General features: G+C 47.2%; 2 protein-coding genes across 2 annotated transcripts; one reads left to right on the top strand and one right to left on the bottom strand.

Moving 5' to 3' along the window:
- Nucleotides 1-191: 191 nt before the first annotated feature.
- On the top strand, nt 192-7,566 carry polr2l (RNA polymerase II, I and III subunit L). Its single transcript, XM_060849444.1, has 2 exons — nt 192-375; nt 7,073-7,566. Exons 1-2 carry the CDS (start codon nt 281-283, stop codon nt 7,179-7,181), a joined length of 204 nt encoding a protein of 67 aa, XP_060705427.1. The 5' UTR covers nt 192-280; the 3' UTR covers nt 7,182-7,566.
- Nucleotides 7,567-9,951: 2,385 nt separating this feature from the next.
- LOC132831182 (protein arginine N-methyltransferase 1-like) lies at nt 9,952-23,323 on the bottom strand. The gene is made up of 10 exons (XM_060849194.1): nt 23,306-23,323; nt 20,713-20,826; nt 20,265-20,420; nt 18,393-18,456; nt 16,823-16,965; nt 15,858-15,945; nt 14,435-14,550; nt 14,011-14,161; nt 13,522-13,643; nt 9,952-13,209 (listed from the first exon to the last, which is right to left on the bottom strand). The coding sequence occupies exons 1-10, from the start codon at nt 23,321-23,323 to the stop codon at nt 13,126-13,128; spliced, it is 1,056 nt and encodes a 351-aa protein (XP_060705177.1). The 3' UTR covers nt 9,952-13,125.
- Nucleotides 23,324-27,885: the final 4,562 nt, after the last annotated feature.

Raw genomic sequence — 27,885 nt, 5'->3', positions numbered from 1 at the left:
AACCGCGCCCCTCCTCGGCGTCCAGCACATGCGCATCCGCCACTCCTCGGTGTGCAGCACATGCGCGGTCTGCCCGGGGAAACCCCGCCCCTCCTCGGTGTGCAGCACATGCGCGGTCTGCCCGGGGAAACCCCGCCCCTCCTCGGTGTGCAGCACATGCGCGGTCTGCCCGGGGAAACCCCGCCCCTCCTCGGTGTGCAGCACATGCGCAGTGAGGCGGAGGCTGGGAGAAGGTTCGAGAAGCGGAGATTGTTCCCTCGCGGCCCCTGGAGACGGCGCCATGATCATCCCGGTCCGCTGCTTCACCTGCGGCAAGGTGGTCGGGAACAAGTGGGAGGCCTACCTGGGCCTGCTGCAGGCGGAGTACACCGAGGGGTAAGTGACGCCGGGAGGCCTGAGGCAACAACAACACTGAGCGGCGCCCGCACCGTCCACACGGTGACTGGGGCCTAGTATACAACAACAACACTGAGCAGCGCCTGCACCGTCCACACGGTGACTGGGGCCTAGTATACAACAACAACACTGAGCGGCGCCTGCACCGTCCACACGGTGACTGGGGCCTAGTATACAACAACAACACTGAGCGGCGCCTGCACCGTCCACACGGTGACTGGGGCCTAGTGTACAACAACAACACTGAGCGGCGCCTGCACCGTCCACACGGTGACTGGGGCCTAGTGTACAACAACAACACTGAGCAGCGCCCGCACCGTCCACACGGTGACTGGGGCCTAGTATACAACAACAACACTGAGCGGCGCCCGCACCGTCCACACGGTGACTGGGGCCTAGTGTACAACAACAACACTGAGCAGCGCCCGCACCGTCCACACGGTGACAGGGGCCTAGTGTACAACAACAACACTGAGCAGCGCCCGCACCGTCCACACGGTGACAGGGGCCTAGTATACAACAACAACACTGAGCAGCGCCCGCACCGTCCACACGGTGACAGGGGCCTAGTGTACAACAACAACACTGAGCAGCGCCCGCACCGTCCACACGGTGACAGGGGCCTAGTGTACAACAACAACACTGAGCAGCGCCCGCACCGTCCACACGGTGACTGGTGCCTAGTGTACAACAACAACACTGAGCGGCGCCCGCACCGTCCACACGGTGACTGGGGCCTAGTATACAACAACAACACCGAGCGGCGCCTGCACCGTCCACACGGTGACTGGTGCCTAGTGTACAACAACAACACTGAGCAGCGCCTGCACCGTCCACACGGTGACTGGGGCCTAGTGTACAACAACAACACTGAGCAGCGCCCGCACCGTCCACACGGTGACTGGGGCCTAGTATACAACAACAACACTGAGCAGCGCCCGCACCGTCCACACGGTGACAGGGGCCTAGTGTACAACAACAACACCGAGCGGCGCCTGCACCGTCCACACGGTGACTGGGTCCTAGTGTACAACAACAACACTGAGCAGCGCCCGCACCGTCCACACGGTGACAGGGGCCTAGTGTACAACAACAACACCGAGCGGCGCCTGCACCGTCCACACGGTGACTGGTGCCTAGTGTACAACAACAACACTGAGCAGCGCCTGCACCGTCCACACGGTGACTGGGGCCTAGTGTACAACAACAACACTGAGCAGCGCCCGCACCGTCCACACGGTGACTGGGGCCTAGTATACAACAACAACACTGAGCAGCGCCCGCACCGTCCACACGGTGACAGGGGCCTAGTGTACAACAACAACACCGAGCGGCGCCTGCACCGTCCACACGGTGACTGGGTCCTAGTGTACAACAACAACACTGAGCGGCGCCTGCACCGTCCACACGGTGACTGGTGCCTAGTGTACAACAACAACACTGAGCGGCGCCTGCACCGTCCACACGGTGACTGGGGCCTAGTATACAACAACAACACTGAGCAGCGCCCGCACCGTCCACACGGTGACTGGGTCCTAGTATACAACAACAACACTGAGCGGCGCCTGCACCGTCCACACGGTGACAGGGGCCTAGTGTACAACAACAACACTGAGCAGCGCCTGCACCGTCCACACGGTGACTGGGGCCTAGTGTACAACAACAACACCGAGCAGCGCCCGCACCGTCCACACGGTGACAGGGGCCTAGTGTACAACAACAACACTGAGCGGCGCCTGCACCGTCCACACGGTGACAGGGGCCTAGTGTACAACAACAACACTGAGCGGCGCCTGCACCGTCCACACGGTGACTGGGGCCTAGTGTACAACAACAACACTGAGCGGCGCCTGCACCGTCCACACGGTGACAGGGGCCTAGCGTACATCAACAACACCGAGCGGCGCCTGCACCGTCCACACGGTGACTGGTGCCTAGTGTACAACAACAACACTGAGCAGCGCCTGCACCGTCCACACGGTGACTGGGGCCTAGTATACAACAACAACACTGAGCAGCGCCCGCACCGTCCACACGGTGACTGGGTCCTAGTATACAACAACAACACTGAGCGGCGCCTGCACCGTCCACACGGTGACAGGGGCCTAGTGTACAACAACAACACTGAGCAGCGCCTGCACCGTCCACACGGTGACTGGGGCCTAGTGTACAACAACAACACCGAGCAGCGCCCGCACCGTCCACACGGTGACAGGGGCCTAGTGTACAACAACAACACTGAGCGGCGCCTGCACCGTCCACACGGTGACAGGGGCCTAGTGTACAACAACAACACTGAGCGGCGCCTGCACCGTCCACACGGTGACTGGGGCCTAGTGTACAACAACAACACTGAGCGGCGCCTGCACCGTCCACACGGTGACAGGGGCCTAGTGTACAACAACAACACTGAGCGGCGCCTGCACCGTCCACACGGTGACTGGGGCCTAGTGTACAACAACAACACTGAGCAGCGCCCGCACCGTCCACACGGTGACTGGGGCCTAGTATACAACAACAACACTGAGCAGCGCCTGCACCGTCCACACGGTGACTGGGGCCTAGTGTACAACAACAACAACACCGAGCGGCGCCCGCACCGTCCACACGGTGACTGGGTCCTAGTATACAACAACAACACTGAGCGGCGCCTGCACCGTCCACACGGTGACTGGGTCCTAGTGTACAACAACAACACTGAGCGGCGCCTGCACCGTCCACACGGTGACTGGTGCCTAGTGTACAACAACAACAACAACACTGAGCAGCGCCCGCACCATCCACATGGTGACTGGGGCCTAGTATACAACAACAACACTGAGCGGCGCCCGCACCGTCCACACGGTGACTGGGGCCTAGTATACAACAACAACACTGAGCAGCGCCCGCACCGTCCACACGGTGACAGGGGCCTAGTGTACAACAACAACACCGAGCGGCGCCCGCACCGTCCACACGGTGACTGGGTCCTAGTGTACAACAACAACACTGAGCGGCGCCCGCACCGTCCACACGGTGACTGGGGCCTAGTGTACAACAACAACAACACCGAGCGGCGCCCGCACCGTCCACACGGTGACAGGGTCCTAGTGTACAACAACAACACTGAGCGGCGCCTGCACCGTCCACACGGTGACTGGTGCCTAGTGTACAACAACAACAACACTGAGCGGCGCCCGCACCGTCCACACGGTGACTGGGTCCTAGTGTACAACAACAACACTGAGCGGCGCCTGCACCGTCCACACGGTGACTGGTGCCTAGTGTACAACAACAACAACACTGAGCAGCGCCCGCACCGTCCACACGGTGACTGGGGCCTAGTGTACAACAACAACAACACTGAGCAGCGCCCGCACCGTCCACACGGTGACTGGGGCCTAGTATACAACAACAACACTGAGCAGCGCCCGCACCGTCCACACGGTGACTGGGGCCTAGTATACAACAACAACACTGAGCAGCGCCCGCACCGTCCACACGGTGACAGGGGCCTAGTGTACAACAACAACACCGAGCGGCGCCTGCACCGTCCACACGGTGACTGGTGCCTAGTGTACAACAACAACACTGAGCAGCGCCTGCACCGTCCACACGGTGACTGGGGCCTAGTGTACAACAACAACACTGAGCAGCGCCCGCACCGTCCACACGGTGACTGGGGCCTAGTGTACAACAACAACACTGAGCAGCGCCCGCACCGTCCACACGGTGACTGGGGCCTAGTATACAACAACAACACTGAGCAGCACCCGCACCGTCCACACGGTGACAGGGGCCTAGTGTACAACAACAACACCGAGCGGCGCCTGCACCGTCCACACGGTGACTGGTGCCTAGTGTACAACAACAACACTGAGCGGCGCCTGCACCGTCCACACGGTGACTGGTGCCTAGTGTACAACAACAACACTGAGCAGCGCCTGCACCGTCCACACGGTGACTGGGGCCTAGTATACAACAACAACACTGAGCAGCGCCCGCACCGTCCACACGGTGACTGGGTCCTAGTATACAACAACAACACTGAGCGGCGCCTGCACCGTCCACACGGTGACAGGGGCCTAGTGTACAACAACAACACTGAGCAGCGCCTGCACCGTCCACACGGTGACTGGGGCCTAGTGTACAACAACAACACCGAGCAGCGCCCGCACCGTCCACACGGTGACAGGGGCCTAGTGTACAACAACAACACTGAGCGGCGCCTGCACCGTCCACACGGTGACAGGGGCCTAGTGTACAACAACAACACTGAGCGGCGCCTGCACCGTCCACACGGTGACTGGGGCCTAGTGTACAACAACAACACTGAGCGGCGCCTGCACCGTCCACACGGTGACAGGGGCCTAGTGTACAACAACAACACTGAGCGGCGCCTGCACCGTCCACACGGTGACTGGGGCCTAGTGTACAACAACAACACTGAGCAGCGCCCGCACCGTCCACACGGTGACTGGGGCCTAGTATACAACAACAACACTGAGCAGCGCCTGCACCGTCCACACGGTGACTGGGGCCTAGTGTACAACAACAACACTGAGCGGCGCCTGCACCGTCCACACGGTGACTGGTGCCTAGTGTACAACAACAACACTGAGCAGCGCCCGCACCATCCACATGGTGACTGGGGCCTAGTATACAACAACAACACTGAGCGGCGCCCGCACCGTCCACACGGTGACTGGGGCCTAGTATACAACAACAACACTGAGCAGCGCCCGCACCGTCCACACGGTGACAGGGGCCTAGTGTACAACAACAACACTGAGCAGCGCCCGCACCGTCCACACGGTGACTGGGGCCTAGTGTACAACAACAACACCGAGCGGCGCCCGCACCGTCCACACGGTGACAGGGGCCTAGTGTACAACAACAACACTGAGCAGCGCCCGCACCGTCCACACGGTGACTGGTGCCTAGTGTACAACAACAACACTGAGCGGCGCCCGCACCGTCCACACGGTGACTGGGTCCTAGTGTACAACAACAACACTGAGCGGCGCCCGCACCGTCCACACGGTGACTGGGGCCTAGTGTACAACAACAACAACACCGAGCGGCGCCCGCACCGTCCACACGGTGACAGGGTCCTAGTGTACAACAACAACACTGAGCGGCGCCCGCACCGTCCACACGGTGACTGGGTCCTAGTGTACAACAACAACACTGAGCGGCGCCTGCACTGTCCACACGGTGACTGGTGCCTAGTGTACAACAACAACAACACTGAGCAGCGCCCGCACCGTCCACACGGTGACTGGGGCCTAGTGTACAACAACAACAACACTGAGCAGCGCCCGCACCGTCCACACGGTGACTGGGGCCTAGTATACAACAACAACACTGAGCGGCGCCCGCACCGTCCACACGGTGACTGGGGCCTAGTATACAACAACAACAACACTGAGCGGCGCCCGCACCGTCCACACGGTGACTGGTGCCTAGTGTACAACAACAACAACACTGAGCAGCGCCCGCACCGTCCACACGGTGACTGGGGCCTAGTGTACAACAACAACACCGAGCAGCGCCCGCACCGTCCACACGGTGACTGGTGCCTAGTATACAACAACAACACTGAGCGGCGCCTGCACCGTCCACACGGTGACTGGGGCCTAGTGTACAACAACAACACCCCTCCCCCAAGTCCCTACCTTTTATCTCAGCCTGCCTGGCACACCCTCCTCATTCCTGATGAAGGGCTCATGCCCGAAGTGTCGACTCCCCTGCTCCCTGGACCCTGCCTGACCTGCTGCGCTTTTCCAGCCACACATTTCCAGCTCTGAGCTCCAGCATCTGCAGTCCTCACTTCTTTCGCGTTGATTTTCTTGAGAAGAGGTTGAGTGTGCTCAGTGAGTGCAGGGAGGTGTGCCAGGCGCAGCACCAGCTGTACCTAAACTGACCTGCCAACCTAGTGAAGCTACAAAACAGGACCACTTGAAAGGCCAAAAGATGTGAGCAGCAAATGATAGAGCTGATAAACTAATGGCTCTGATCTAAGCTCTATAGTCCTGCCATATCTAGTCATGAATGCTGGCGGATAATTGAAGTAGTCCCCAGCAAAGGAAACTCCACCATTATCTTCAACATCAGTGCAGAAGGCGAGGCTGAAGCATTCGCAAGAATCTTCAGTCAGAAGTGCTGAGTGGATGATACTGGTCCTCAGCATCACAGATACCAGTCTTCAGCCAATTTGATTCACTGCAAATGATATCACGAAAGAACGTTACAGCACAGAACATGACCTATCATGTGCACACCAGCGATCGATCACCAATCCACACCCATCCTACCTTCCTGACCTCAGTACAGTATCTCACACACCATGGCGTCTCAAGTGATCATCTAACCACCACCTAAAACATTCTAACAGTTGCTGCTCTCATACACATACATCCTCCAGGCAGTGTCATGAATCAGTCACGATCGAGGAGCTAAATGACAGTGTCCTGTAACTTTGGGGTTGTTGTACTTGTGAACTTGCTCCATCTAAGCTTTATCGAACACCTTTTCATTGAATCTGAAATGACTGCGTTAGATCATTCCTTAATCCCTCTATTGAAAGTAGAAACCTAGCCTCTAACCTTTTGTCCTAATTTTAGTTCTTTAGAGCAATGTATAAAGCTAGCCTTGTGACACTAATCTGTGACTAAAGTGGGTTATTTGTTTCCAGTGATGCGCTAGATGCATTGGGCCTGAAGCGTTACTGCTGCAGACGGATGTTGCTGTCCCATGTAGACCTGATTGAAAAGCTCTTGAACTACGCACCTCTGGAGAAATGATGTGCCCTTGGGTGTTTGGATTGTGGCGAGCAAACGTATTACTCAAACCCTGTCTGTTTTAATGGCAGGATTCTATACACCTGTGGATCTGGATAGTTTACTACTTCAACCTACGTTTTTGGGCCTGGGAGAAGAGAAGAATTTTCATTTTGTCTATCTTGTAAATAAAATGAGGATTTAACTCGAGCCTTTTTTTTATACAGTGGACTGGAAATTTCTATCCTTCGTGAAGGGTTACTCTGATTTGGATTGTTGAGAGAGTGAATGCTCTTTAAATTTAGAAGAATTCTGCTGGGAACATTTTTTTAAAACTGTTACTGTTGTTTATCTTGAGCTGTGTTCTCTAATCTATGTTTATTTGTAATAAATAATTTGACTACTTTCATGAGCTGTTCATGAGCAATGCATGGGATCTCTTAAATCAGGGCTTCACAAAATGGGATTTAGAACCCGGAGCAGAATTACAAGCTCAGAGGCAACAATGGCCACTGTGGAGTTCTGAGCTATGCTGTTGCTTGCTCTCTGAGCTCTCCACTCTTGCAACTCTGAGGGGTCATAAGTTTTCAGGTCTCATATACAGGATCCTTGTGGGAGGAAACAGAGCAGTATTTCCCAAACTAAGTTGAATTGTTAATGGAGTCCTCAATCCACTGTCTCTTGGAAAGTGATTGTGTGGAAGGAACTTTAGACACCTGTTTGTTATGAATTGTTTGGAGGTGTTTCCAGTTGTCCAATCTTCCTTCCCAGGCACTACCAAAGTAATGCAGTTATCTTGAAGATCCTCCATACAGAACAATTGCTGTTTGGCATTAAACTTGTTTAGCTGTTAATGACTTTTACAATTAAAAGCATATGGGCCAACTGTTCCCTGGTGAATTTCCCACAAGCAATTCCTTGACAAATCATTGATTCCTGAGGTTTGCTATTGTTTGTCCTGGTGAGTACAAGACAAAAAGCTTTGATAATCTAGCTCTTTCCTCTCAGCAGTATTATACCCTCCAGAATATTGGTGGGTTAGATTTGTGGATAAGGTTGGGGGAGGGGGGAGGAAGAGGAGATGAGGGAAGTGATGAAACCAACATTGTGTTGTTGGAGGGTACCTAAGTAGAAGTAGTATTCTTCCTTCAGTCAAAAAGGGTGGCTAGGACTGTTTCACAATGATTTTTCTACACATTTACCTGATTTAGTAATGAATATATTTTTTGTCTCCTACAAACAAGGAACTACAGTAGGCTACTTAATTCTTCAGGTCATCTGCACTTCAAGATCTTGGCTGATCTGATTTTGACCTCAACTCTACATTCCTGCATTGAGAATACTTTATTGCTTTGATCAGTAGCATCCTCTGGAATTCCCTTCCTCAAAAGGGAGTGAATACAAAGACTCAACCATAAGAATATTGTCCCCACTCTCCATCTGACTTCAGGTTGACTCATTTTTAAAACTACAATCCCTTGTTCTAGATTCTTCCACAAAGGGAAATAAATTTCCACATCCATCTTTAATTAAGTCACCTCAGACTAAATGCAAGAGGATCCTCTGAACTACTTCCAAAGCATCCAAAGTATATGATTAGTATAATAGAGTACTCTAGATGCTCACCAATGCCCTTTATCACTGAAAAATAACCCCCCTACTCTTGCATTTGATTCTCCTTGCTGTGTCTACATATTAAATCATGCATTAGAATATATTCCTCATCTAGAATACCTTTCTATCCTGGCTTCCTGAATTAAGGTCATCCTTCTCTAAATGTGTTTAATCTTTGACAGGAGCACTTCCACACTTTATCCAGCATTGGTGGTATTGACCCACAAACCAGAGCTCATGTATCCCTCAAACACATCCACTTCTCTAACCTTATTTACTCTATGCCAATTTAGATGTAGATCAGCTTATTTTGAAGTTAAGGTATTACAACAAATTAAGAAAAAAGTGTAAGGTTAGGATCTAAACCAACTCCTGAATAGTTGAGGGGGTATTGGTTTGGTCCATAGCACTAGCTCCTCATATGAGCTACACTTAACCTCTTTGCCCATTCTATACTCTCCCCATGTTGATCCAAGTTTCTGAAGACTAAATTGCATAGCGAGCAGTCTTTATTCAGCATTGGCTGAGTAGGAAGGGTAATTAGCACTTCGCTGCATGCAAAGGTTAAATTGAACCAGATTGTTTGGAGCAGTGAGAACCACACACTAGGGTTGGCCAAACTGTGGGGTCAGGATCCTTTCAGCAGAGACTCTGGAGGCAGATAAAACAGCATTGGATTCCATCCTCAAGGACCTGTGTACAGACTGAACTACCACAGTCAGACCAGGTGTGTTGGTTGTGTATTCTACTGCCAGCATAGATTTAGCAATGGGAGAGCTCGTCTCCTTGCCCATCACAGTCCTTCACTGTTTCCTGAACAATAACTGCTGGAACACTCTGCATAGATGTTACCCGACCAAAAAATGTTTCCTCTAAGATAGGCATGGCAAGTCTGATAAAAAGCTACTCCGTTCACAGCTTCTCAGAGAAAAAAAAACAATTGTCCATTTTATAGTTGTGTATCTTTTGTCAAAATATTTTGATAAAAGGGTCAGTCCTAAAATATTCACTGTTCAACTCATTTCCAGGTCCTGTGTTTATATCACTTATGTAGCTTTATGCATTACGATCTCAGAATGGGGGAACCCTGAGCTGTTCACCTCAAAAGTAGCAACTAAAGTGACCAAGAGCAATTAAAGTGACTTGCACACAACAACATAAAGACAAACTTTTATTCTCAATGAATGTCACCATATATAAAAAAACAAAGCATAATTTACTACACAGTCACAAATGTTCGCCAGTCAGTACTAGGGGTTTAGAAGACCAACATGGCAGTTTCAATGTACACTAATACTCTTCTTAAAAAGATCAATTTTAGGTATAAGTCAGGGCTGTAACAAAGCTTCTGAAATATAACTGTCCCTTTAAAAATAAGGGGGCACAAAAAAAAATCAAGCTTTCTCCTCTAAAGCACATCAGCAAAACATTGCACATGCAGTCTGTGAACAACATGCTCATGGACATCACTGGTGCAATGGCTCTGCTGCTGAACAGCATTCAGGAGAGGGGATGATCCTCATCTCAGAAGGAACTGCAGGTGGGACAGCGATTACAGCAACCAACCAGGCCTCGGTCTTGGCTCAGTAAGAGAAAAAATGCCAGTCAGCAAATGTCAGCAGCTGCAGGCCAACACATCCCCGATTCAGGATTCAGTTAGGGTGAGATGTGGACATGTTAAAACTCGAGGAAAAAGCACACGCACAAGAAAAGTTAAAACAATTCTGTCAGAGCAGAAATGCTGTTCAGTCAAATCAAAGCTTAGCCACAGCCCTTGAATATTCTATTGTTCTCAACTGAAACACCATCTCCACATGTCAAAAAAAGCTGGTATGGCAAGGCAGCACTCAGATTCCAAGGAGAGTCTTGTCTTTAGTTTTTTGACTTGATAAGCAACTCTAACCAAACAGGCTGGACAGACAATGAAGAATGTAGCCGGTCAGGTCCAAATAACTACTATCCCTCCCACAGCTGTACACAACTTCATGAACACTTTCACAATGCAGATATACACCATGCTGCCACCAATATCTATCCCCAACATATTAGGTGGCATTTTGTAATTGGCAGTCTTTCAGTGGGTACTTGTTCTAAGCACCAACTGACTGAACACTGAGCAACATTGGTGTGGAACTCAATGAGGAGCTTCCATGTCAATTAGCTACACAACTTGCTGAGGTTAGATGGGGGTACACAGAGAGAGAAAGACTGGACAGCAAAACAAATTGGGCATCAGCAATGTTTGTTACCCTGTCAAACACTCCCTACACCCTGAGGAAGGTAACATATGTCTGGGTGTGCGCTTTAGGTGCATGGACAGGCAATGGATAATCTAGCATCACAACAGCGCAAGCCGATCAAAGGACTGAAATAAAAAGATTAGTGTTTTCAGCCATAAGATGGTCACATGCAGTAAAAGACGTACAAATTAGTACTCCTTTTTGAACCTGAATGTTGCCCCACTGAAAAGGTCAGAGTTTGCTCAAACAACAACCGTTTAAGATAGTGTTTTTGAAGCAATGATTCTCATCACACCAGCCTGCAGCCGTGCTAATGTCTATTCAAATTCCCATCTGGTGCAAAACCATTACCTGCCAAACAGAAGGTGCTGTTGAGATTGGCTGGGGGAGAAAGTGAGAGAAGGTTACCACCCTCAGCTACTTTTCTTCTTCAGTCAGGAGAACACAAACACTTCTGCTTAAGTTTTAAAGAAACAAATTCAGATAGTGGCAATGGCAAACCAGGCACAATGGGTATCACTAGTCAGTGATGTTTACATGCAGCCTCTCAGAGCAAAATTCCACAAGTTTCAGAACAACCTCCTCAAATTTCTTACCGCACAGCACATTCACAATTACAGAGTGTCTTGAGCAAGGTAGTTGTTCAACAGGATCGGCAAGGTTACAGAACTTAAGGACTTGGCTCTGCCAAGTTTCACAGTAACATGGATTCTTGCAGTGTGCAAGACAACCAGGCCGTCACAAACCTTTGACACAGGTGTTCAGACCTGAAGACTCTACATGCACAATGGAAGCATTTACATAGAGCCTCGTGCAGAGGATAAATGAGCAGCAGTTACATAGAGATGAAGCAGCAAACTCAAGCCACTGAGTACTTCCCACTAAAGCTATGGCAACTGCTGAAGGAACAAAAATTAACATAGTAGAGTTGTTTGCAACTCAAGGTGGGAAGGACTGAAACTCCAAAACCGTGTCAATTTAATGGATGGATATATAAATCACAGTAGAAAAATGATTTAACTTTTAGGACAAAAAAGATAAACAGCAGGACACAGAAAATCGATCATGCTGAGATTAAGGACTCAGCAGTGAGCATCCAGGTTCAAACGTCAGACACGATAATCCCAAAGAGTGACCCTCTTTTCAGGGCGTTCAATGTTTACCAAAAAGAAAAAAAAACCCAAAAATGTTTAACTGGAGTCCCAATTCAGTAACCCAGACCATCTGTGTCCAGCAGACTGACCACCACCAGGTGGGGTTTCATCCTGAACAAGGAAGCATGACAGAGACACACTCTTGGTGCTGGGATTTGTCAATGGGATCAAGAAACCTGTAGCCATAGGTTTTGGACAAGTTATAAAATGGGAACAAGACAGATGGTCACTTCACCTTGAACTTCCCACATCATGAACAAGATTTAAAAATAATCTCCAGTCCATCAACCCAAACGTATTCATTTGGTGTACAGTCTGCAATCTATATGCTTACTCTTGAACCCGTTTTTTTCCTGAAGGGTTATACTGTAACAGCAGGTTTTAAGTATCTTCACCACAGAAATGCATCCCACTTACAACAAAAGAATTCTCCAGTCAAGAACAAGGTCCCCAAAAAAAATTTAAAAACGCAGAAGATGCACTTAAAGTCAGGTGAGAATTACATTGCTGACTGTAGGATGATCTGCCAAATTAGGGAACGAGCATAAATGTAAAGTACCATTCTTTAAAAAAAATACACAAAACAAATTTGCTCAGATCTTAAATCTTCCCTGCCAAGATAGATATAGATAAACAGGGATTTACATTAGAATATCTCTGCTTTTGTCCGAACAAAACAAATCAATACAGCAGCTTAAGAATGGTTCCATAATAGCACATGTGGCAACTGTTATAAGTAGAATTATTCTAGATGCCTTCCTCCCTCCTCCCAGCTCATATGCCATGCTAATGGACTTCAACTGATCAAGGAGAGGAGCAGTCAGTCGCACAACCAATGAACTTTTTTTAAATTCTGAAAACAAAGTTAACTATATATAGCACACTACAGAGGTCACGCTGGTGACTGAATGGAGGGGTGAGGACGGTGCGCACAGTGGGAGGAGGGGGTGAAAGCTGATCCTAGCGCATCTTGTAGTCAATGGAGCCAGACATCTCACACAGTTGCCCCTTGAATTCAATGTCAACGGTGAAATCGAGGTCCCGCTAAGAGAGAGAGAGAGAGACAAAAGTTACATTTAATTCATCCATTTCCTTTCATTACAGATTTCTAAGGTGCTTGACAAGAAAGGTATTCCAAATCAACAATATTCCAGTTTTAGATTCCTCAAGAGCAAGTGGTCGCTTTTGCTACCAGCCTCGCTGACATTGTTTTTTCTCCACTACTCCTCCTCCTCCCTTTAGTTCATCCATTTCCCTCTTATAGGAGGCTAGAATCATGCAGGGTTCAAAAACTAGTACAACTGCAACCTCAGCCACATGTTTCTAAGGGTAAGTGCAGACAGTCTCCAAACTTACAGTGTTCTTGGTGTTGGGTTTCATGCTGACTGTTCCAAAGATCTCCTCGCCTCGCTTGACTGTCAAGTAGTCCTCCATGTAGAAAACAGTTTGCTTCCAGTGTGTGTAAGGAGCATCGGGTGCTGGAAATTGAAGAATGGAGGTGAGTCATGCTATTGGCACCAGTATAATGTGGGTGGGGATGGAAGGAAAGAAAGAAAAGCGAGGGTGAGAGCATGACATGCCACGCTGAAAACATGGTCGCCAATGCTAAAGACTAGAGACGTACAACACACCAGAATGGGAGAACAGTGTAGGAGGATGTCAAGGAGCTAGGAAGGGGGATGCCATAAAGAGATTGGTACAAAGGCAGATTAATTTGAAAACTAAGGTCAACAGTGTGGGATGCAAGACTAGGTTTTCAGCATCAGATCAAGTTCTCAACCTTCATGGTTGATGAGCCACATCAATGACAAGACTAGCAGCTTGCAATCCCTGTCCAGACTCTACCTGTGGAGAATCCTGTTCTCTTGTGGCATCGGGTGAACTCAATGTTGAAGTATGCTACCAATGCGTGGATATAGTCGTTGCGAATAACTTGGAGGCAGAAAGGGGATGTGAATGACAGATCGTCAACTTTCACTGTGTAAATGTCCACCTCCTGAAAAGGTACAGTAATTGAATTATGTTACACATAGTCTGACCATCATTTTTTAGATCAAACAAATCTTACAGATAAAACGCCTGCTAGGCTAGTGTCATCGTTCACTCTGGTAGGATTTTACAAAGTAGGTCCTGCCCTGCCCCTCAAACGGCTTGCCCTTGCACTGTAGCATAGCAGAGGGATAGTTTCAAGTTTAATTGTATCCAATCTCTCCACACTGCCCCAACTGAAAGGGGGAAGTGCTGACAGTAATGGAAATCACATACTAACCTTGATGAGGCAGGCATTGGTCACCAGCTGTTTGGGATCCACCACATCCACCAGTGGCTCTTTGATGGCCACATCCTTTATACAGGACATATCAAAACCATAGACGTTCTCCCACCCTGTGGATGAAAGAAAGACAGAGAGAGACCGGCTTATTAAGTTGCAAAGTAGTTACAGCAGCAGCAAGCTCCCAACCATCTTTGTCCCTCCCACCTAATGGCAGAATCATTTCCACACAATGTCATTCGCTTAGTGCGCATACTCCAGCAGGTGCTCAATAAGATACTCTCTTGACACACTGATTGTGAGCACAAGAACCAGCTCTGGGCGAGCTACAGACAAGGCAAACCAGCCTGAAGACACAGGCAGGTAACTGAGATGGTGCTGTGCGTGGATGCACAAGCAAAGCCAGGCTGGTGCAAAAACAACTACTACCCAAAACTTCAATCCATGCCATCACTCCTCTGAAGCCACACAGGCTTTCCATACTGGAATTAAATCATGCCCCCCACTCCCCCCAACCTCAACTTAATTTTCATGTCTTTGCTTCAAATCCCTTTGTAAGCAAAAAACATACCAATATCACACTGGATGTTTCTAGTGACTAGTTGCGAGTTCCACATTAGCATGGCTGGGTAAACTAAAGTACAACCCCGTTTCACTCTTAAATAACATACTTCTAATGGTAAACCCATGCTTCATTATTCCCATTTTCCCTTCAGCAGTAACAAATTTTCTGCAGCTAACCAAAAGGCATCCATTAATCATCGTTGCCATTAGATCAACCCACCTTTTAAATAACAATTTAATTCATGTAACACCTTCACATGTAATAAAATGTCTCAAGGTGTTTAACAGAAGCATTCTGAAACAAAAGGAGTCTGAACCACTTAGAGATCATAGAATGGATGACTGAATTATACATTACAATAGAGTCATAGAACTGTGGAGCACAGAAACAGATCCTTCAGTTCAACTCGCCCATGCTGACCACACATCCTAAGTTAATCTAGTCCCATTTGCCAGCATTTGGCCCATATCCCTCTAAACATTTCCTATACATGTACCCGTCCAGATGCCTTTTAAATATTGCAATTGTACTAGCTCCACCACTTCCTTTGGCAGTATGTTCCATACACCAACTGTGTGGAAAAAGTTGCCCCTGAGGTCCCTTTTAACCCCTTCCCCTCTTACCTTTAACCTATGCCCTCTAGGTTTGGGCTCCCCTATCCTGGGGAAAAGGCCTTGTCCATTTACCCTATCCACACCTCTCATGATTTTCTAAACCTAAGATTACCTCTCAGCCTTAGACACTCCAGAGAAAATAATCTCAGCCTACTTAGCCTCTCCCTAGATCACAAATCCTCCAACCCTGGCAACAACCTTGTAAACCTTATCTGAACCAAGAGAAAACATGTAAACTCACAGTGTATCTTGTAGTCCTTGTATTGCCGGTCTTCAATGGCTGTGACATAGAGAGCAGCTCGATCTGGGAAAATGAGGCCATCTGGTTGCTGTAAAAAAGGTATCAATACATCAGTAAAAGAATAAATGCAACAATATTGACTAAATACAACTTTAACCAAACTGGTACAGGAGGACACATACTACCGTACTCATTCTTTAAACGTGGGAGAATATCCAAGTTCAGGACAAAGCCAGAGCCACACCCTATGTAACGTGTATAACTGAATCAACTTTAACACAGGACACATGGCATATCAAACAAAGGATAAATTTACACGCACACAGAATGTTTTATTGTTCCCAAAGGTGGACCACAAATAATGAAGATGTGCCTCTAACCAAAGGAAATTTAAAATTAATTAATAAATGGGAAATATAATAATATAGTTTTACAATCACCAATCAGGCTTCTGTGAAAATCCTACCTGGTTCACTCATTTATCCTTCTAGGAAGACAATCTGCCAACCTTACTCCCTTCAAGCCTACACTTAACTCTAAAGGCTGATTCTCAAGTAGCTTCTGAAATAGCTGAGCAAATTGTTCAGTTCAAGGACAACTTGGGGTAGGCAAAAGGTGTGGCTTTGCCAGTAAAGCCCATACCCAGAAAACTAAAAGAAAGAATTAATGAAATCGGATCCCTAAACCATTAAATCAAACAGAAGCACAATCATGACTTCAAAAGCTACAGACATCCACTTGTTATTTATACTGAGGCTACACTGGAACATTGACTAGACAGATCAGAGTTGAGAGCATGGTGCTGGAAAAGCACAGCAGGTCAGGCAGCATCCGAGGAGCAGGACAGTTGATCATTCCCAATCCAGGGCTCATGTTGGAGACATCGATTCTCATGCAGATTGACCCGACAGAATAGACTGCAGTAAACAAGCAAGCAACTTAACCCAATTACACTCATCACATACCAGCCATTTGTCCCTTGCGTAGATAACCGTGTTCAGCATCGATTCGTAAAACAGGCAGTAGCCCATCCATTCACTGATGATTATGTCCACCTTCTCCATGGGAAGTTCCACCTCCTCTACCTTGCCCTTGATGATGGTGATAACTGCGATAGAAATGATACTTTCTTAACTTAAGCCTTTTTTTGGTGTAAATTTCTGTAATTACAAGGCACTGGTTTTGTGGTGGCTTGTGCACATTTATTATATTTTCACAAATTCAAGTAACAACAATTTTCTATAATTTTGGATTGAAAGAGTTATTCATAGGGGTGTAGTGGAAAGCTGCCTACACTTTATCCAATATTTTAGGTTCTGGATGAGCACCATTTGGCAGTTCCACAGTTTAGATGGTACAAGTGCAGAGAGGGGCTCCACAGGCAGGATGCTAACCCTAGTTAGTGTAAAGTGGTAAATAGCTGATGGGAAGGCCTTACTATTAACATTTTGATTATTCATAATCGTCCAGCAAGTCTTAGACTAGTGCCCTTCTTCTATTTAGGGCTGGCTACAAAAAAAAAAAGCACAATCGCAATGCTATTTGGAAACAGATCAAGTAGAAATCAAAATCCATCAAAAGCAAGCTCAGAAAAGTCAGAGTTGCCCTGGTTTCAGTTTCACTATCACTAAACAGACCAGGAACATGCCAGTCAGGGGATCATTCAACTGCATGTTTCAGTGTCAACTAGAACATTATTTCAGACACTCATGACCCAGGGTCACAAAGTAAAGCCTATTTACACATTTGCATTAATTGGCACATCTCATTCCAACATTTGGCACCTCCATGATTTAGCCGAGCCCCATCCAAATCAGGACGACGTAAGGGGCAGCAGTTTCACTTGTAAGATATTATAACACTTGGATGATATTGGAGCTCAGCACAGGCTGCAGCCTGCACTGTTGCAGAGCGACACAACCCCTTTGAGCCACCTAACCCCAGACTCTTAATGCTTGACCCTCCCCCCACCCAGCATCAATACAATCAGCTTTCCGTTTCTTCACGGATGGCAACCTTGCCACCCCTTTATTCCAACTTCTCCCAAACTCACCCAAGTTTTAAAAACACCCCTTCTTTCACAGGCATCCTAAAAACAAAAACAAAATGGTGCCTCTTCAACTCTTTCCAATCCACCCCCCACTCAGTCCACTTGGGATTCAATCTTATTCTTCGAAGGCGGTCAAGATACGAGATAGCATATCAGAAGTCACTTAATGCAACAACTGTTTAAACTCAAAGCAGAAAGGGATAATTGTCTTTGCCCCCAATAGTTTATACCAATACTCTGCCAACAGACAGCTTGTATTGGTAGCATTTAAGAATGATACACTTAAGTCATGATGCAACAGTTTGATCAATCCTCATACGCTCTACTACCAGCTACTCATTCACAACTATATACTAAGCTGCTTGCCTGCAAAACCAGACATTACAAATCAGCACTTCCAAACAAACAGAGAGAAGAAAACTATTTCTATTGTAACATGACCGCACAGGTTGCCCAACACAAAGCACAACATTCAGGATCCTTACCATGGTCTAGATTATTGGCTTTAATGATCTTTTCAGCATATTCGGAGATGTTGGAACACTCAATCTAGTTTACAAAAGAGAAAAAAAAATTAGTTCAACATTTTATACCATAAAAACCGAACTCTTCTTTCACATTTTAAGCTTTCACCAAAACTGGGAAATGGTTAAGAGAAATAATTGTGCATTATATCTTCACTTGCTTTTCACTTAAGCAAGGTGGCAAAAAAGGAATTCCTATTTCTGACCAATAAAGTATAGATTCATGCTGGGATGGGTAGACCTGTGCAATCAAGTAAAACAAGGCTCAGAATTTGATCAATAATTCATCACAACGAGACACGAAGACGACAACTCGAACACATTGGGCTGAATCTAGACCGGGTGGAGGAGGGTTGTTTTTCAGACTAGAGGCCTGTGACTATTGGAGTGCCACAAGGATTGGCGATAGGTCCACTACCTTTCATAATTTACATAAGTGATTTGGATATGAACATTGGAAGGTATAGTTAGTAAGTTTGCTGCTGACACCAAAATTGGAGGTGTAGTGGACAGCGAAGAAGGTTACCTCCGATTACAACTGGATCTTGATCAGATGGGCCAATGGGCTGAAAAGTGGCAGATGGAGTTTAATTTAGATAAATGTGAGATGTTGCATTTTGGGAAAGCAAATCTTACCATTAGTGTACAAATTCTGCTAAGGTCCTAGGAAGTGCTGCTGAACAAAGAGACCCTGGAGTGCAGGTTCATAACTCCTTGAAAGCGGAGTCACAAGTTGAGGATAGTGAAGGCAGCGTTTAGTATGCTTTCCTTCATTGGTCAGAATATTGAGTACAGGAGTTGGGAGGCCATATTGTGGCAGTGCAGGGCATTGGTACGGCCACTATTGGAATATTGCGTGCAATTCTGGTCTCCTTCCTATCGGAAAGGTGTTGTGAAACTTGAAAGGGTTCAGAAGACATTTACAAGGATGTTGCCAGGGTTGGAGGATTTGAGCTACAGGGAAAGGTTGAATAGGCTAGGGCTGTTTTCCCTGGAGCGGAGGTGGAGGGGTGACCTGATAGAGGTTTATAAAATCAGGAGGAGCATCGATAGGATAAATAGACAGTCTTTTCCCTGGGGTCGGGGAGTCCAGAACTAGATCTAGGGTGAGAAGGGAAAGATACAAGGAGACCTAAGGGGCAACTTTTTACTTAGAGGATGGTACATGTATGGAATGAGCCGACAGAGGAAGTGGTGGTGGAGGCTCGTACAATAGCAACATTTAAAAGGCATCGAGATGGGTATATGAATAGGAAGGGTTTAGAGGGATATGGAACTGGGTGCTGGCAGGTGGGACTACATTGGGTTGGGATATCTGGTCGGCATGGATGAGTTGGACCAAAGGCCTGTGTCCGTGCTGTACATCTCTATGACGCTATGGTGGCATTGCAATCCAGCCCAATTCTATTCCTGCCTGGTGCCCAGTGCCAGTTAGATACAAACTGACATTTCCCTTCCATAATTCAAACTGTTTTAGTCAAGAACCAGCCAATTATTAGATACCACCTATTACTGGGCATTACTGGCAATCCATTGGCATGGCATCTGGTATACTGTAAATCTAACCTTTTCAGCTAACCAGGTTCAACTTCATAATGATAAAATTATATCAACATAGTATCTGGTGTCTCAATCAATCCCAAGCATCAAATTGCACTAGGCAGCAAAACTACTGGGAAAGGAAGGTGAACAAAGTAACAGAAGTAGCAATGAGATAAGTCGTCAATTATATCACACGTGGAAAAAACAGACCACTTCAGAACCACAGTCCAAAGGCGAGGAACACCATCAACTGAGCCTCGCTGACAATACACGCAGTGCCTTGATGCTCACCCCAATAACTTTCTTGGCACCTGCTTTGGCTGCAAACATACAAAGGATTCCAGTTCCACTTCCCACGTCTAGGACGATCTTGTCCTTGAAGAGATGCTTGTTGTGGTACATGGAGTTTCTATAGGTCAAAGTGCGAACTTCATCCTTCAACATTTCCTGTGGGAATAGAGGAAAGGGAAGTCAATGTAGTCTCCAATGCCAAACCCAGCTGGCACAGATGTGTACTGTTGCAGACCAAGTGCTGTACCCTGCTGCTCAGCACCAGGTTGAGGACTACAACCAAGAACCCAAGTCCCTTGGTGGGCACTGAATACATTGCTGCAAAATGAGTTTCTGCCTTAACAAGCAAGACAGTGCGTGAAATCTTAATACACCTCAGTGAAACCGAGCAAGTGCAATGAAATTTCATTACCAAGACCTGAACTGCTTTGCATTGCCTCTTACTCACCTCGTGAATTCCGAAGTGTGCGTAGGAGTCAAAGTAATAGTCCTTGGAGGTCATGTCCTCTGCACCAGCCTTGATTGGCGCACTGCCATCCGGACCACCAGGGAGTGAAGACACCTGGAGGTCAAATTAGACAACGTTACAGGTCAGAAAACAGGCAGACTTACCACAGTCGTACTTAGAGGCAAGTTTCGTGACACTGGATGGGAAAATTTCAATAACTCCCAATCCCAACGATAAACCTGAATGACATATGGGACCAAAGAGAAACATAAACTGATTTCACCTAAACCAGGAGAGGAGAAATCTCAAGGTAGTTGCGGGGAGGAGGGCGGTTCTGTTGGGCCACTCAAATAAAAGTAATAAATCAAAAAGCCAGCAATCAATCAGAACGTTTGCCATTCACAGCTCCCGGCTTTACCTTGCACTTATTTAGCATGTTCCCAAAAACACAATGGAAGCCAAAGGAGAACGCAAGACCATGTACTTGAAAGAGGTAGGGATGGAGAAGAGAGCGTGGAAGGTGATGATCTCAGAACACAGGGCACAGCTATCGGACATTGTTCTGTCAGCTATCTGGTCAAAGGTCAATGAAGCACGAGAGTGAAAAAACATGATTCTAAACAATAGCGTGCAATAATGGAGGTTACCGACATAAGCGATGGGGAAGCTTTTTCCACATAGAAAAACACGGTGCACGCACGGAACATGTTGCCAGAGGAAGTGGTGGAGGTTGGTACAATTACAACATTTAAAAGGCATCTGATTGGGTATATAAACAGGAAGGGATGAAGAACCCCTCCTACGGGCCAAATGCTGGCAAATGGGACGAGGTCAGGTTGGAACGTCTGCTCAGCATGGACGATTTAGACCAAAGGGCCTGTTTCTGTGCTGTATGACTCTGAGGAGAATGGGGACATGGAAGAGCCCCAAAAATCAGAATGAGAATACTTGAAGAGTTGAGAGACAAGGAGCTGATTTAGATCAAAGACATGGGATGGCACCAAACTGATTAGATTAGATTAAACAGTGTGGAAACAGGCCCTTCGGCCCAACAAGTCAACACCGACCATCCGAAGAGCAACCCACCCAGACCCACTCCCCTACATTTACCCTTCACCTAACCTGCACATTTTTTGGAATGTGGGAATTGAATCACCTCTTCAAAATGTTCAGTGAACTATTAATCAAGTAGCAGATGACGGATGTAAAATATCTACTCCACTACCCTCAGATACTCCCCTTATAATTCAGACATATTTTAATAATTTAACAAACAATTTAACAAACTAACAGCTCCTAAAGATCTAAATTGAGCTATGGTCAGAAACAATTCTGAAAATTAAAAAAGTGACCAGTTCATTGCTGGCGAGATTAACATAAATTCAGGACACTGTATTAATCCTCTGTAAACTTTACTGATAAAGTTATGAACGTAATACCTAGATATTAAAAATCGGTGAGATTAATATAAATTCAGGACACATTATTAAGAGCCTTTGCAAATTTTACCAAGAAAAATTGCAATTAGCAAGTTTTGAGAAGATTTGTAGTTCAAGTTGAGGTTCTGGATTAATAATAATAAACTTGAGGTTTCTGTGTCAACCAAACCTCAAACAATTCTGACATGGAGGATGAAACTAAACAGTTTCTGATGTAAGGTCCTATAAGTCAACTTAAAAACACAGATGCAGTCAGAAGGTAAATTTAAAAGTCCCCAGCGCTACAAACCACCAAAGTGGAGACAAGATGACAGAACTTCGAGGAGATAAAGCTGACACATCACCCAAGGCCAGAGCTTTCAAAGCCAACCTGGGCCAATGCTGCCTTACATGTGACGGGTTGATGGAGGGCCAGGGTGGGGGGTAAAGAGAAGAGAGAAAACAGAACTTTCAGGGTTGGCTCCAAGTTATAGGTGGGAGCTTCAGTCTGAGAATTCTTCTGATGGGAAACAAAGGGATTCTCTCCACCCCCTCAGCCAACTACAGTACCTCACTTGCCCTGAAACTGAAAGGCAAGCCGGACTGGTTTCAATTAGAAACATGGGGGGGGGGGGGGGGGGGGGAAAGAGGCAAATGGAAGGACTGAAATTTGTGAAACATTGAAGAAATAATGGAGATGGTGAATGTGTTGCTGCTGTGTCGGGGGGGGGGGGGTTCTATATGTACAATGAATAGCAGAGCTTGTGGGGGGGGGGGGTGTGTGGAAATGAAGCATTGTGGGGGATGGGGTGAGGGGGTAATAAACTCTACCACCCCCTCATCCCCTGGGTTCAATCCCCACCCCCTCCACAGAAGGGGGGGGGGGATAACGAATTCCACCCCATACCCCCCCCACCCCCATATCCTCTGGCTAACAAACACCCCCCTCAGGTTGGTGAGGGGGGGGGGTCAATAAGTCGAGGCCTAGTTGCCCCCCTCCCTCACAAGATCCCACCCCCATCCCACACCCCCCCTCCTCCCACACACGGAGAATTAATGGAAACCCTAAGCTCCCTCACATAAATATTGATTAACTGATGGAAACCGCCGATTCGGGCTTTTATGGCCAGGCCCCTCCACATACTCACACACATTCCCGCCCTCCGAGCACCTACCTCCATGCACTCGGCCATCTTGTGAAAGAAGGGCCGTCATGTTCGTCGCCGCTTTTATACCTGGAGCGCCCCTCCTCGTCCCCGCCCACCGCCTGCCTCCCATTGGCCCTGAACCCCACCCCCCCACGCCCCGCCTCTGCCCCTTCCACTGGCTACTCTGCCCGCCCATCAGGACCGCGCCGCTCGGTTCCAAGCGTCGATTGGTCTCTTTACACGTCCGTCAAGATGACGCGCCCTTACGCCCCTCCATTGGACGGCGCGGTCAATGGGCGGGACAAGATGCCAAAGGCGGCCTCTAGTTGGAGACGTTGCACGCCTGTCAGTGCGTGGAGGCGGGCCATCACTTGGCCCGCCCCTATACTAACTCCCGATTGGTCAAGGATTTCCATCAGGAACTACTGAAGGTTACAGCTGCACGCACGTGGACTCAGTCATTGCCTTTAGAGCATCCTCTCTCATGGAGCTTAGTTTAAGTACATACAGCATAGTTTACTAGGAGCGATTTGCTCTGAATCCCACAACCATGGAAAAGTAAACATCTATGTATTATATATATCTTTCCTTTAGTCCATACTACTCATTTAAAAGGTATCTAGATGGGTATATGAATAGGGGTTTAGATTAGATTCCCTACAGTGTAGAAACAGGCCCTTTGGCCCAACCAGTCCACACTGACCCTCTGAAGAGTAACCCAGCCAGATCCACTTCCATCTGCCGAATGCACCTAACACTATGGGCAATCTAAATTACCCGTAGTGTTAGGTGCAGAGGTAAATGTAGGGGAATGGGTCTGGATGGGTGCGCTTCGGCGGGTCGGTGTGGACTTGTTGGGCCGAAGGGCCTGTTTCAACACTGTAAGTAATCTAATCTAGCACGACCAATTCACCTGACCTGCACATCTTTGGACTGTGGGAGGAAATCCACGCAGAGACGGGGAGAATGTGCAAACTCCACACAGACAGTCATCTGAGGTGGGAATTGAACCTGGGACCCTGGTGCTGAGGCAACAGTGCTAACTGTTGAGCCTCCGTACCAAAGGATATGGGCCACGCTGGCAAATAGGACTAGATTAGGTTAGGATATCGGGCCAGCTTGGACGAGTTGGAACGAAGGGTCTGTTCATGTGTTGTACATCTCCATGACATAGTGAACATTGTCGTTTACACATCTGACGTTTGATTTTTTTCTTCCCTCCCCCTCCACTTTTAAACTTAATGAGAACATAAAAATTAGGAGTCGAAGGCAGTCGCTCAACACCTTTAGCTGGCTCCACCAACGATTGGATTTGATAATAGAAACAGTTCTCCACTGTGCTATTACTAAACTAGGAGGCCAGGATTCAAGTCCCACCTGCTTCAGAGTGCGTAGAGTCATTGAGGGCTACATAACAGAAAAAGGACTTTCTGCCCATTGAGTGTGTTGGTAATAAACAACCACCTCACTATGCTAAATCCATTTTAATAAAGGGTCTTGTGGCACAGTGCTTTTGCTCCTACCTCTGAATAAGAAAACTTGGGTTCAAGTGCCACGTGCTCTAGAGATGTGTAATAATATCTCCGAACAGGTTGATTGGAAAATATAAACCCAAAAGAAATCAAAAACAAGCAGAAACTGCTGGAAAAACTCAGCAGGTCTGGGATGGCAGAAACAGAGTTAACATTTCAAGTCCAGTATCTCTCCTCTTCAAAATATGCAAACTATGATCCTCACCAATGGATGTACTGCAGACCCAATACTTGTGCAAGCTGAGGCCAAGCAAAGCCATGTAATCGTAGCAATACTCTTCTCCATCTTCCCTGCTGAAATACTCCTTAAGACCACAAGGTACATGAACAGAATTAGACCATTTGGCCCATCAAAATCTGTTCTGCCATTCATCCATAGCTGATAGGTTTCTCAACACCATTCTCCCTCTGTAACTCTTGATCCTCGAAGTAATCAAGAACCTATGTATCTCTGCCCTAGATACACTCAACGACTTGGCCTCCACAGCCCTCTGCGACAATGAATTCCATGGATTCACTCGACTCTGACTGCAGAAACTCCATTCAGCTCAAAAGGGTCATCCCTCCACCCTATATCCATAAAGCTTCCAGCCAGAGTGCAGCTTCTTTACACGATCAGGAAACTGTTTGCCCTGCACTGTCCCCAGCCCAGGAACAAGACTACCCCCAACCTCTGCCATCAAGATATTGCCTGCAGATAATGCTTGCAGGTATGCACATTCAGAGGCTGAGCTGCTGACCATACATTCATGGAAGTGTGAAAGTCAGGATTTGGCTAAACATCAAAACAAGAAGGTATCTACTAACCTGATAAAATGCAAAAGAACTGTAGATACTTTAAAATCAGAAACAAAAATAAAGATTGCTGGAAAAGCTCAGCGGGTCTGGTAGCAACTGTGGAGAGAAATCAGAGTTAGCATTTCAGGTCGAGTGACCCTTCCATAAAACAGGTTCTGAGGAAGGTCACTCGATCTGAAACGTTAACTCCGATTTCTCTCCACAGATGCTGCCAGACCCGCTGAGCTTTTCCAGAAATCTCTATTTTTGTACCTACTAACCTGATCCTGTGGCACAACACTTCCCTGACTATCATAGATCAATGGCAAATCACTATACAGCATGGATTGGAGCTCGTAACTTGGCAGCCTCTTTTCAACAAGTGAACAATGAAATTCTCCTGGGTGCCAACTACGTTTTCTACATTACAAAAATGGCTACACTTGAAAACTACACTATTGGCTATAAGACATTATAGGATGCCCTGAAGTCAAGATCAAGGTGAAATGGAGATAGAAGCTCATTGTTTCTTAACCGCTGAAGTTTCATTTCAATGAGCAGGAACACTGGCTAACTTTTACAAAACAGAGAGGGTGGTGCAGGCAGCAATCTAACCAGGAAAACATCACTCACCTTCTCCACATCCAACCATCAGTCTCCAGAATTCGATGCCTGTTCTTGGTCGCAAATATCCTTGGTGATCCATTTACTTACTCTGATTTTAAGATATGCAATAAGCCAAATACTAACCTAAATTCTAAATGAACTAAGTGACTTAAGAAATTTCACAAGCACATTATTAGAAATTTACAGTGGTTAGCACTGCTACCTCACAGCATCAAGGACCTGGGTTCGATTTCAGCCTTGGGTGACTGTCTGTGTGGAGTTTGTACATTCTTCCTGTATCAGCGAGGGTTTCCTCCGGGTGCTCCAGTTTCCTCCCAGAGTTCAAAGATGTGCAGGTTAGATGGAGTGGCTGTGCTAAGTTTCCCATAGTGTCTAAGGATGTGCTGGTTAGGTAGAATAGGGTTACAGGGATAGAGTTGGGGGGAATTGGGGAGGGGGGGGGCGGGTTAGGTCTGGGTGGGATGCCCTTCAGAAGATCAGTGTGGGTTCGATGGGTTGAATGGCCTGCTTCCATATTGTAGAGATTCTATTTGAACCAAAAAGCAGATGAAGCTATGAGGACAGGCCACCAAATCCTTGCAGTGTCTTGAAGAAGGATCAAGAGAAAGGATAATTAGTGAAGGAATTTGAGAGCTTAGGCTCCAGGCAACTGAACGTATGGCTGCAACAATGGAATGCGTAATGGGAGACAAAAGTTGGAACCATACATGTTATACAATGTTATTAAACTGGAAAGGGTGCTCAATAGATTTACAAGAATATTACTGAGACTGGAAGGTTTGAATTATAAGGGAGGAGTACATTTAAGGAGGAAATCAGGAGGGCAAAAATGGAACATGAGGTAGCTTTGGCAAATAGAGTGAAGGAGAATCCAAAGGGCTTTTACAAATACATTAAGGACAAAAGAGTAACTAGGGAGAGAATAGGACCCCTCAAAGATCAGCAACTTAGAGGTTTATAAAATTATGAGGGACATGGATAGGATAAATAGACAAAGTCTCTTCCCTGGGTGTGGGAGTCCAGAACTAGAGGACATAGGTTTAGGGTGAGAGGGGAAAGATATAAGAGAGACCTAAGGGGCAACCTTTTTCATGCAGAGGGTGGTACATGTATGGAATGAGCTGGCAGAGGAAGAGGTGGAGGCGAGTAAAATTGCAACATTTAAAAAGGAATCTGGATGGGTATTTGAATAGGAAGGGTTTGGAGGGATATGGGCCGGGTGCTGGCAGGTGGGACTAGATTGGGTTGGGATATCTGGTCGGCATGGATGGGTTGGACAGAAGGGCCTGTTTCCGTGCCGTACCTCTCTAAGACTTTAGATAAGGACATAGATAAGGTGAATAGACAAGTTATTTTCCTCAGAGTAGGGAGTCCAAAACTAGAAGGGCATAGGTTTAAGATGCGAGGAGAAAGATTTAAAAGAGACTGGAAGGAGAACTTTTTCACACAGAGGGTGTTGCGTATATTGAACAAGCTCTCAGAAGAAATGGTAGAGGTGGCTACAATTACAACAGTTTAAGATATTTAAACAGGTACCTGAATACGAAAGGTTTAAAGGACATAGGTCAAATATAGGCAAATGGGACTAGTTTGGTTTAGGAAACATGGTCAGCATGGATGAGTTGGGCCGAAGGGCCTGTGTACCTTTATGACATAACATGGATGTCTGAT

The sequence above is a fragment of the Hemiscyllium ocellatum genome, chromosome 33, assembly GCF_020745735.1.
Source record: "Hemiscyllium ocellatum isolate sHemOce1 chromosome 33, sHemOce1.pat.X.cur, whole genome shotgun sequence".
NCBI lineage: Eukaryota > Metazoa > Chordata > Chondrichthyes > Orectolobiformes > Hemiscylliidae > Hemiscyllium > Hemiscyllium ocellatum.
Note: the sequence above shows the minus strand (reverse complement) of the source record. Positions and strands in the feature narration are given on the sequence as shown.